At 39.7% G+C, this 12532-nt stretch overlaps 1 protein-coding gene across 1 annotated transcript in view; it reads right to left on the reverse strand.

Annotated features, from left to right (window-relative positions):
- The window catches only part of LOC131979809 (vasoactive intestinal polypeptide receptor 2-like), a 95768-nt gene that overhangs the window by 26315 nt on the left and 56921 nt on the right, over positions 1-12532 (reverse strand). The window contains exons 5-7 of the mRNA XM_059343850.1: positions 6769-6866; positions 5775-5907; positions 3619-3769 (exon numbers count right to left, since the gene is read on the reverse strand). Coding sequence (XP_059199833.1) covers positions 3619-3769; positions 5775-5907; positions 6769-6866 — 382 coding nt within the window. The remainder of the gene's footprint in view (positions 1-3618; positions 3770-5774; positions 5908-6768; positions 6867-12532) is intronic.

Raw genomic sequence — 12532 nt, forward strand, 5'->3', positions numbered from 1 at the left:
TTTTGAGTACACCCATTCAACTGTTCGTTAACGCAAATATATAATCAGTCAATCACATGGCAGCAACTCAATGCATTTATTCATGTAGAAATGGTAAAGGCGAGCTACTGAAGTTCAAAGCGAGCATCAGAATGAGGAAGAAAGGTGACTGAAGTGACTTTGAACCAGACGGGTTCTTTGGTCTGAGTACTTCCCAAACTGCTGATCTAACAACGTCTCTAGAGTTTACAGAAAAAATACCCAGTGAGCCTTGTTGCCTTGTTGATTAGGTCAGTGGAGAATAGAGACTGGTTCAACAGGAACACAAATAACCACTCACTGTCTCAGAATGCACAACACATCCAAACTTGAAGCAGCAGAAGACCACACCACCTTCTACCGCTCCACCATCAAGAATGTGTTTTCTTAATCTCTGTTTGGTTTCCTTGCTGCTCAGAAGCTGATAAAAAGAAGCTGCAGAGGGTAATAAGGTCTGCTGAAAAAACAATCGGCTGCCCCTTGCCCTCCCTGGACGACATTGCCAGCTCCCGATGTCTTTCCAGAGCGAGAAAGATCGACCATTACCACCTCCACCAGGTCACCACCTCCACCCAGGTCACAGCCTGCCCAGCCTGCTGCCCTCTGGGAGGAGCTACAGAAGCCTTAAATGCAGAACGAGCGGGATGAAAAACAGCTTCTTTCCCTGGGCTGTCAGAACTCTCAACACTCAGAACTCTCAACACCCACACAGGATAAATTAATTAAAATGTGCAATAAAACAGACATGTGCAATACAATTGATATGTGCAAAACATACAATCTACCTCACCTATAATTTATAGCATTTTCAGTCGTCATTTATTTATTTAATACTTATTTATTACATCACATGTCCTTGTTCTTGTTTTGTCCTTGCTTTGCTCAGTATTTTTAAATGTTTTAACTCATGTTGTTTTGTGTTATGATTATCATAACGATGCACCTTATGCAGTGGCACTTTCAATTTCGTTGTATAGTGAACTATAAAATGATGTAAGGACCAAGCCAGCTGTTAAGGCCTTAAACCACATGTTACTGTCCTTTGTTTCAACCACGAGGGATTATGTTAATTGACAGCCATTTTGATATTGCAAAACCTGTGCGGAGCCCCACCCGGGGGGTCTTCTCCTCAACACTCATTGGCCAACTGACCACTGACCGGTGACGCTTGCAAGAGCTGAGCGCGGTTTACAAAAACCAAACGTAGCCCACTGCTCCTTCGTTCTCAGGTATTCCATTGACCTAAAGAGACGTGTTCCAGGTACCACAATTGTTTTCCCTCTTTTTTGAACAAGACAAAGGGACCATAGTTTTTCTAAAGTTTGCTTTTTGGCCAGAGTAAACTCAGATTAATTACCTTTGTGCAACGTTTTTAAAGGACTCAGAAAACCAACCGGTTTATTTATTCACTAAGGGACAGTGAATAACTTCAAAGGAAAAAGGCGACCAGATTCCCTTTTTTCTTTTTCTTTGTCGACACTTTTTCCCTGCATCCTTCATCAGGATAATAGACTGTTTATTACTGACGAGTATTAAACACCGTCGTGCCACGAAGCCTGCCTCTCATTGCAAGGGATTCTCTGAGGCCGACGAACAGCTGATCGGCTCCACGTGTTTCCACGCCGCCGCCACCGCCGCCTGACCGAATCAGCTGAGAAATCACGGATCGATTTCTCTCAAGTAAGGGCTTAATATATCTGGGCAGATCTTAGTTAAGAAAGGTTTTTCTTTTAAATCTGTTTGTGAATTTACTGTTTGTGTTACTGTAGTTGTATTACTTTGGTGCGCTGTTTTCTCCATCTCTCTCTCTCTCTCCCACTGCGCCGGCTCCAATCGGCGCATCTCTCTCTCTCTCTCTCTCTCTCTCTCATTCTTATTTTGCTGGTGTTATTACTGCATTGTAGAGGTGTTATTTGTGTTTGACCGGCACGGTCAGTTTAACTGTGAGACCCCCGACCGGCTTATTCGCCGTCTCTCTCTCACTTTCTCTCCCTCTCTCTGCCTCTCTTTTACGCACGCCGTGCGTAAAGAACCCAAGGCGCTGTTCCGTGGTTGATTTGGTCGTTGTGTTCAAACTCCAACGCTAAGTCACCCACGTTACTGTGCGCTTTGTTTCTCGACGCCACGTGGGCACTCAACCCCCCATTGTTGGAGTGTTTATTCTACCTGGGTAGTACACGGCAGCCATCTTGCGCGTACCACCCTAAAAGGAGGGGGCGTTCGCAACTTCTCTCTCTCTCCGCCCCTCCTCTCTCTCTTTCTCTCTCTCTCTCACACACACACACACACTCTCTCTCATTTCGTCTACACACACACTCACCTCAATACACATAGACGCCTATACTTACATACATACATAGTTATACACACACATATATAGCTTCGTACATAATATTACTATTACTGTGTGCCTTATTTGTAATTTACAGTATTTTACTTGGATATTATTACTGTAAATAAATATTTTTCCTATTTTAACAAGAAGTTTCCTGGTATTGTTTATGAAATATTGTGTGAAAGCCAACCTCTGACACGTCAAGGATTCATTGACTTTTAAGATTTGAGACTGTGATTTTTGCTATCTTTCCCATTCCTACGTGAATGGGTGGTGCCCCGAGAGTAACTTTAATTCATTTAAAGTGTTAAATATTAATTTAGTCAATTTCCGATAGCAAAATTGACCTAAATTAGCTTTTACCCCTACAATGACAATAAAGGCTATTTGATTTGATTTGATATGATTTGACACCTTGGTAGGTAATAAAGTGGCTGGTGAGTGTATAAGCACTTTAAATGTCTGATTGTTATGTCGAAAACTGGCTACAACAGCTGATACATTTTGTCTAAAGCTGCATTAATCAAACTTTGGGGACTAGGGGTCTGAATAACTCCACAACAAACTGATAAGTTATCAAACAGTTGCTTATTTGCACTTCCACACTTAACATTAAGGCCCCAGAGGAGTCATGTTTGTGTCTCCATGATCAATGTAAGTCTAATATTTACTCTCCTTTTAGCTCTGACTTGGTCTCCAACAACTCCTGAGAATGATATCTGATGCTTTAGTTGGTGAATATTCCATTTCTTCAGCCACTAACTGTGTCTGTCTGTTAAAAGTGAACTAACTTGACACACCAGACTGTTTGGTACATTGGAAACTATTTGGAAAAGGAAAGACACTTTCAAATAAAACTTGGCAGGTCATTAAATCTGTCTTTCTAGGTTACATTCTGCCTTGAGTGACTCTGACTGGCCCGAACACTTGTCATGCAGACACAAATGCATTACTTAAAGCCTGACAAGATGGATTTCCATGATCTGTTGATCCTGTATTCTCATGTGATCTCATGATATCTTCATTATTAAGCTGCCATGGAAGGTAATTAGTGTGCAGTGGGTTTACCTTCTTCAAGCTGCCTGCTGCTGCTAGAAGTAAGATTGATGAAACTAAAAGAAGCTTTGTGAAGTTGCAGAGTTCAGAGACAACGCTGTGTGGATTCCAACACCTTTTGATTTGACTGAGCATAAAAATAATGAGGCTTTAAACACCAGAAAGTCAGTTCTTCTTATTCGAAAGTGGTGAAATTTAATAAGGCTCACCCCAGCCGATGAACATGTAGACGATGAAGTGTCTGTCCTCGGAGAAGATGACGACGAGTAGCGTGTGGAGGTACAGACCCTCCACCAGCAGCCAGAAGAAGTTGGCCATGATGAAATACTGGAAAAACACCAGGCTGGCTTTACATCCCACCTAAATAACAACAAAGGTCAAATTGACTTAGTGTCCAAACTCGAAACACTAAAATGGTAAATGTCTCAAAACTATCAGCAATTTTGTAACAGCGACATGAAATTACCCTTTAAGTATTTTTCTCACGTCAATATATAGTGGACATCCTATTGTTTGTAAGTGACCACAGAGACACTGTGCTAATTATGTTTATTATCCCGATATGTGGGTTTACACTCCCTGTTTAGCTTTAATTTGTAGATCAATATGTGCAGTGAGTAGAAGTGAGAACAAAGGTCAGAGCACCCTGATAGTATTAACGTCAATTATTACAGTGTTTTATCTCCAACATAAAAGCAAAATAATCTATATTTTCAGGGTCTTCATCATGAGCTGTGTACCGAGTTTTCTTGCCACCATTATTTCCAGGGCTCACTGAGCAATATGCTAAACAAAACTGGCACATGACCTTTACTTACTAATTATCCCGTCATTCTGATTGTTAAACATGTCTTTCTGTAATTCACTAATGAACCTCAGTTCATTTTTGCATTAACAACAGGCGGGAACCTCCGTGTCTGAGCATGGAGGCAAACCAGGAAGTGCCTTAAGATGCATTCTACCGAAAGTTCCAGCAGGGGGCGCTAAGTGTGGCTGCAAAAAAATTCTATCCATTCATTTCAGTGCAAAATGAGAAAACTTGTCACTTGATTTATTACCTCAGAAAATAAGGGGACCCATCATCAGAAGAGAAGCAGAACAATGTGTATCCATGGCAATGTGTCAATAAAGTTATATATAACGTTATATAGATATAAAAAAGGACGTTTACCGGTTTGGTCTCATAACTTTGACCCTTTAACTGTATTTTCACTTAATGACAGTTTATTTGAACGTTTTGTTCAGTACAAATGTCTTGTTCAGCGTTTGGTTGGACTAACAGACACTCCAAGGAGTCGCTCAGTTTTCTGAGGTAAGTAACATACATTTTGTTTTTGTTTTTTGCCAAAACTAACATCTCAGTTAATGCTCCAGTTAATGCTAACATGAATTAGCAGCAGCTTCTCTCAGTCAGGTTGAGGTGTAGAGAGGCTGTAGTCAGTGATCAGATCCCTCTCCTCCTCCACAGTCCAGATATGGTCTGCTCCTTGGAGTGTCTGTTAGTCCAACCAAACACTGAACAAAACATTTTTACTGAACAGTGTTCAAATAAACTGTCATTAAGTGAAAATACAGTGAAAGGGTCAATGTTATGAGTCATGTTAGTTATGAGACCAAACCGCTAAACATCCTTTTTTCTATCTATATAACGTTATATATAACTTTATTGACACCTTGCCGTGGATACGTATTGTTCTGCTTCTCTCCTGATAACGGCTCGCCTTGTTAGTGACCTGTCAATCAAAGGTAGCCATGCCCCAAATCATATTATTCTTTATCTTCTATTTTCTTCTAAATGGGGCCATTATTTGAACTATTAATATGAAATTGTCTTGAAGAAGATTTTTTACTAGTGATTGAGACTATAGTGTTGTCCTAAAAAAAAATTCTGAGGTAATAAATCAAGTGAGAAGTTTTCAAATTTTGCACTGAAATGAATGGACAGAATTTTTTTGCAGCCAAACTTAGTGCCCCCTGCTGGAATTTTCGTTAGAATGCAGCTTAAGGCACTTTCTGGTTTGGCTCTTTCCTCAGACACGGAGGTTGAGATTCTATTAGGCTACAGATTCACTTCCTTGTCAAACAGCTGGTTAGCTTGTCCGAGAGCGTCTAAACCTAACAGTAGTGACGTTGAAGTAATGCGACCGTGGTGTAGTTCTCTATAGCAAAATGTTAGCTTATCACTTCTCTTGGCTGCAATAAAGCTTCAAACATCATAAAAGTGGTGTTTATCTGTGAAGATTATCTTGCTGAACAAAACATGTAAGCATCAGAAATGTATTTTCTGCAATGATCCAAAATCCAAAATCGCTCAGCAGCAGATGAGAGGCAGTGACCTCATCAGTGACCTCACCAGTGACCTCACCAGTGATGGCTGGTTGGAGCACTGCGTGTTTCGGTTGAAGATGATGTCATCCTTCACCAGCACGGCCACGGCTCGCAGAATGAAGGAGAAGAAGAGGTTGAGGTGGATGTAGTTCCTGGTGCAGTGGAGCTTCCTGCACACATATACATAGAGATTATAGAAAATTAGCTTCTTCGTAGAACGATTACATAATAAAGAGAAATGGAAGTATGAACACATGCAGAAAAAAATTCAAAACGGTAAAGGCCAAGAAAAGTTCTGCACACTGCAAACTGGCTGCAGATAATTTATTCCTTGTGAAGCATCTGTTTGATCCTCTCGGATCTTCTTCATGCATGAGAGAGTTGAGACACAAATATTTCTTATTAAATGCAATAAATTACATTCACCTTATGCTGGATAACCAGCAGGTAAAAAAAAAGAGGATTAACCATCATCAAAGACACATGCACTGAAAATGTAATGAAATAAAAAACATTCATATTTACTCTGTAAAGTGTAAAATAATGAGCACATATTTATGCACATTTATCCTGATAAATTCAAAAGCTTCACTGCTCTGGTCAAACCTCCAGTGGCTTTTTTAAAAAACGAATCCCACAGCAGAGTAAAAAAAAAGAAAAGAAGAAGCTCCAATCATCACAATTTAAATGAACAAACTGAATAAAACTAAATCCAATTAAGCTGTAAAGTGAGAAGGCCGTCTCACACACAAACACACATCTGTTGACAATTAATGATAATCTGCCAAATGAAAATGTGGCTAATTGCCAGCCATGGTTAATTTAAAATCCAATTACACTGACAGCTTTTCTTCAGATTCAGCTGTGGCGTCAATCAGCACACAGAGAAATAAACCACGAGAGGAAAAGACCAAAGCTTGATGAGCCTGAAATTAACACCAGCCCTTCGTAATTAATCAGTCAGGTTTTTTTGTATCTTTTTATTTGTTTGTATTTTGCGACCACATAGTGCAATATTTTTTATTTCTTACCGGAACAGACAGAGGATGGCGCTCCCCGTGGTGAGGGCAATCAGAGACAGACTGTGACCCAGAGTGTACAGCGTCTGCACAACCAGGTAGAAGACCAGCTGCAAAGACGGAGAGAAGAGTCATTCTCATCTTCATCATGACAGCAGCAGGAACCAGAGGAAGGTACCTTTAAATCTTCATCAGTTGTGAACTTACAATCATCAGTTGTGAAGATAAAGGTTATTGTGCCTACCGAAGACTGTCTTCCCCAAAAAACGACCCCATGTGTTCACCTGTTTTAAACGTTATCAGCCCATTGAATGGGCATTATCAGCAGTGAGTAGGGTCCTGCTCCACCTGCTGGCAGGTTGAAAAGATCGTTATCAGCAAATTCAATGTTCCACTCGTTAAAAGAAAGCATTAAAAGGCAGCCGTTCCCTTGCGACTACACTTCAAAGTCATTTCTCAAAGGTTAGGGCAAAAAACTTCCAGGTTAGGCATTATAAAAGACAGTTTAAGGGTGCTTTCACAACCCAAAGTTTACTCTGTTTCAATCAAACTCTGGTGCGGTTAAAACTAGGGATGTCCCGATCCGATCACGTGATTGGAAATCGGGGCCGATCCATTCACGTGATCGGAAATCGGGGCCGATCCCGAGATTTCAGACTCGATCTGAAACAGACATTATGTACTAACCAGGGATCAGATATATGTATATTCAGCATTATATCATTTTACTGCAGGCTGCATGTCAATAAGCGAAGCAAAAGTTCACACACTCCAATCGAGGTGGCGCTAATGCACCTTAAAGTTGATGCCGCCCCCATTACAAGAAGAAGAGAAGAAGAAGAAAAAAACCAACAACACTGCAGCAGCGTGCGATTAACACTGCGATTGCAAACTGTGAGGAATTTTTATTTGTAAATATTACTTGATTGTTTAAGCTACCTCAAAGAAGTGCTCAAAGAATGTGTGTTAAATGATAAAATAAAAAAAGTACTTCCTGGATCTGTGTCTTCGCTCATTTTTTTAATGTATTATAGAAGTATTGGATCGGGACTCGGTATCGGCAGATACTCAAAATCAAATGACTCGGAGGCAAAAAAAACCTGATTGGGACATCCCTAGTTAAAACCTTGTTATGGTTCGTTTGGTTGCTTGTGAACGCTTCGATCGTACTCTGATGCTGACCAAAACAACAGAATTATCAACATATTGCTCAAAATAACTTAATATTTGCCTTGGTGGTAGGAGCAGATGGTAGTAGGAGCATCAAGGCTCTCCGTCTCTGATTCTACAGCTTCCTGATCGCAGCACGTCGTCTGTGGAAATAATGGATCAACACATTGGTGACGACCTGGAGCCTCAACAGGAGCTCGTACTGAGCGTTTCTCTCCACATTAGTTTGGTAAACACCAGAGCAGATTAAGGCCGGTAGAATCAAACATACTCGGTGTGCGTTCGGTTCCATGTTGCTTTGTTTATTTCCATGTTTATATTTTTTACCGCTAACTTTACAAACAATAGGAAAAATAATAGTGCGAGTAGATTTCAGCCCTCCACCTTCATACACACTCCTCTTCAAATCTTTTTTTGTTTTGGTCCGCTTACATTTATCAAACCAGACTAAATGCAAACAAACCAAACGTATAATTTTTACTCTGATTCGGACAAACCAAGCGGACTTGGGTTGTGAAAGCAACCTAAAAATTTAAATAAATGCATGTAAATTCAAAAGAAGAAAATGCAGGCACTCTGGTGGATTGGTGGAAATGTTAAAAACCCTTTATTAGGGCCCGAGCAGGCAACGACCTGCGAGGTCCCTATTGTATTTCTAATGATTATTCTTTTTATTATTTTTCTTCCCCCCAAATGATCGCATATTTCACTGCCTGAACATACCCCAAAAGTCATGAAACTTCAAATATAAGTCACACCTGGCGAAAAATTTTATAATCTATTGTAATCCTGAATTTCCACCACTAGGTGGCGCTATAATAAAGGAAAGTGCGTTTTGGCTAATAACTCCCACATACTTTATCGCACATTCAAAAAACATATCCACGCGTTCACTGAGTTGTGCTGAATCTCGTGATATACGCCACTCCCATTTTCGCCTCGAGTTTTTTTTCGCAAATTTGCGAAATGTCGCAAACCTACTTTTTCGAACTCCTCCTAGGCAATTTCATCTTTTTGCACCAAACTTTGCACACAGCATCTATGGACCCTCATGACAAAAAAGTTATTAAAAGAATTTTGATAACCCAAAGAATACTCAAGTTATTAAATAACAACTTCCTGCAGGTGGCGCTATTTTCAACACAAAACACAAAGTGTTGCATATCTCCACATTGGTGTGTCTGAATGACATGAAACTCAGGTTACTACTTCCCCATGAGCCCCTGAGGCTCTGTGCAAAATTTGGGGCGATGAACACTAGGTGGCGCTCTTTAAATTTAAGTATTTTATATCTCCAAATCGGTTGGTCGGATTAACACCAAACTTGGCATACTTATTGTCAATGCCCTCCTGAGGATAACCCTTGAAGGTTTTATTGATCGGCCCCTAGTTGGCGCTCTGGCAACAGTTTAATTTAATAAGTGCCACTGTGCCCAGACCATAAGACTTAAGGCAATGAAATTCATAGGGGTGGTATAGACTGGCCCCTGTAACGCACAAACCCCGACGGCAGCATGCCCCGACACGCGTGTACTGCGAGGGCCCGTTCAGTACTGCGCGCAGTCCTAGTTTTAACATAGGTTACATATAAAAAACACCAACACGTTTTAAATGCATGTAAATGTTGGAGGTAAAGGTGTTACAAAGTAGTTATTTTGGCCTTCAACCATTTTAATGGGTTCACATACTTTTTCTTGCCACTGTGCAATTTGTGCAATAAAATAGGACAATTCCCTCACATGCATACTGCACTTTAAACAATCAGTGTCTCTGCTCTGTGCATTCTCCCATTAACACAGCTATCTTATACGGTTTTAGATTTATATATTGCTCGCACTGATTTTCTTTCTTTTTTTATTCATTTAACACTTACTTGTTTTTTCAGTTTAAGGTAACTTGGTTTTTATTTTACTGTCACTGGTTTTATTTAACTGTTATTTATACCCCCATGTATATAGTGTTAACTTTTAAAGTGTATAGTGTTCAAGTTTTTTTTTTTATCTTTTTGATGTGACCATATGTATAGTATTCAAATGTTTTCTCCTCTCTTGCCATTTCTGTCTGATTTGTCGTTTGGGAGCTTCTGTGACGAACACAATTTCCCTAAAGGGATTAATAAAATATTTATATTCTATTTTATTCTATTCACTGCAAACCGGTATCAAAATACATATATATGTAGAATATTTTATAGTCTAGCTTATTTTAGAAATAATGCAAAAAGGAGTGATGTGCTGATATGCAAAACCAGCACAAGAGAAAGTTTAATGTAATTAAAGTGCAGAGGAGGACTCTAGTTAGACAGCATTAGGGTGAACAGGCTGTTTCTGTGGTGTGTATTGTCTCTTAGTACCCACCTCACCTCCCTGACAGCACTGATGTTCACTAGATGTGTGCTAATGATGTTCGAAGGGTTTCTAATCACCTGCTGCAGAGCTCTGCTGTCCTGGGCCGAGCACAAACAATGCCACTTTGAAATGTTTGTTGTTGTTTGCCTCTCCGAAAAGTTAAAAACTTAGGCACATAAACTTTGCCTTTTAAAAGCTTCACTAAAGGTAAAGTATGCAGGATTTTTCAGGAAAAGGGCAATACATAGACTCAAAAGATGATCATCATTTAAAGGACAGATGTAGTTAAATTAGCACATTTATGCTCCCCAGAGGACAAACTCTTCTCTAACAGAGCCATCAGGTTAGCATGTTATATGTTTTGTTGAACACTTTACAGCTTTAGTGTGGGTGTTGGTGAGATGATATTTAAGGCAGTTCTTAAAAACAGACTAATCTGACAGAGTGTAAATTCAGATTCCAACCAGTCTTACCAACATACAACATCCAAAGTGGATTAAACTTAAAATTTTGCTTTGTCCTCTTATTCCACCTCCAAATAATCCACATCCCACATCCATAACACCATGGAAGCTACTCAAATAAATGAAGATAAACAGCAGCGGCAACATGTTATCTGCTGTAAAAGAATATTACTTAGATTTCTGTATTCTGCACACCATTGAATGTTTGTAGGCATTTTACACAAAGGTTAAAGTGAAGAATTTACACACATAAAGTAGGATAAAAAGGAAGAAAATAAGTGTGATCAAAATAAAAGATCCTAGTGAACTAGTGAAGAGAGAGAGAGAGAGAGAGAGAGAGGGAGGAGAGAGAGAGGGAGGAGGAGGGGAGAAAGAGAGAGAGACAGAGAGAGAGAGAAGGAGGAGAGAGAAATATAGAGGGAGCGAGTGACACACAGCTGTTGTTTGTTTTGTTTTTATTTATTTTTTCTTTTCTTTCTTCTTTGCTGGGACGGATAGATTGTATGAATGATCAATTGATTGTAATTCAATGATTGTAAATATTGCTTTCTTTTATTGTTATTAGTTTTTCTTTTCTGAATTCCTTTAAAATGAATAATAGAATTATAATAATTTATTGTAAATATTGCTTTCCTTACTGTTATCTTTTTTTTTCTGACGCTTGCTTTGGCAATATGTACAGTGTTACGTCATGTCAATAAAGCCAATTGAATTGAATTGAGAGAGAGGGTGGAGAGAGAGAGAGGGAGCAGGAGGAGAGAGAGAGAGAGAGAGAAAGAGAGAGAGAGAGAGAGATTGACATCCTTCATGTGAGAACAAAGACACTGAAATACTGAAACACTCACTTAATACTGTTCTTCTACATGATTTATGAAGATTTATCTGGAAAATATTTTGGTTTCCTTACATGATTTGTTGTATGATCTGCTAAAATAAGATGCTAATGCAACTAAAAAAAGCGGAAACTGATTATTTCCAAATTAAAAACCAGGTTTGTTTGAAAGGGCGAACAGAACTGATCAAATAGCTGCAGGTGCAGCATTATAACTTTTGTTCTAAACTTCATGTTGTCACATGGATTTGGAAAATTAGTAAACAGAAAATGTATTTTTTGGCTCTGTCTTTAAATAGAGTTCAAATGTTTGATCCATTGAAATCAGGGCAATACATTTTTTTTTAAAGTTTGTTGTTAGTCATCACTCATTACATGCAGCCTTGAAGCTACATACTAATGGCTGCACGCTAACATGCAATTTAGTTCCAAAATGAGACGATTTCACACAGCCTCACACACACACACACACACACACACACACACACACACACACACACACTATGAGGGGCATTTTATGCCAGCACACTATACTAAAACGCCTGTACAGCGCCTATGCGATGACATCAAACGTCTAACGTGCGCGTGTAAATTCCATTCACTTTCAATGGACAGACAGGCGTCACGTAGGCGTCACGCAGACGCTGTACACGCGTTGTTGCACATACGCCTACGTGACGGCTGCGTGACGGGTGAACTACGCCTCAAATACGTGACATGAAGACCCGCGTGACTGTTAAGTACAATTCTACATAGGCGTACAGACACGCGTATTGCGAGTACACCAGATAACATGGGTGACGGGTGAAAAGTGCCACCAGCGAACGTAGCAGACGCCTGTGTGTGTGTGTAACGCGTGTACGCCTATAACAGTTCAGCTGTTACACAGAGTCTCAGCTTCATATGGTATTGTTTATAAGAAAGCACAACTTATAGATGAAGAGAAAGACTATCTAGTACGT

This window comes from Centropristis striata, chromosome 11 (genome assembly GCF_030273125.1).
Source record: "Centropristis striata isolate RG_2023a ecotype Rhode Island chromosome 11, C.striata_1.0, whole genome shotgun sequence".
Lineage (NCBI taxonomy): Eukaryota > Metazoa > Chordata > Actinopteri > Perciformes > Serranidae > Centropristis > Centropristis striata.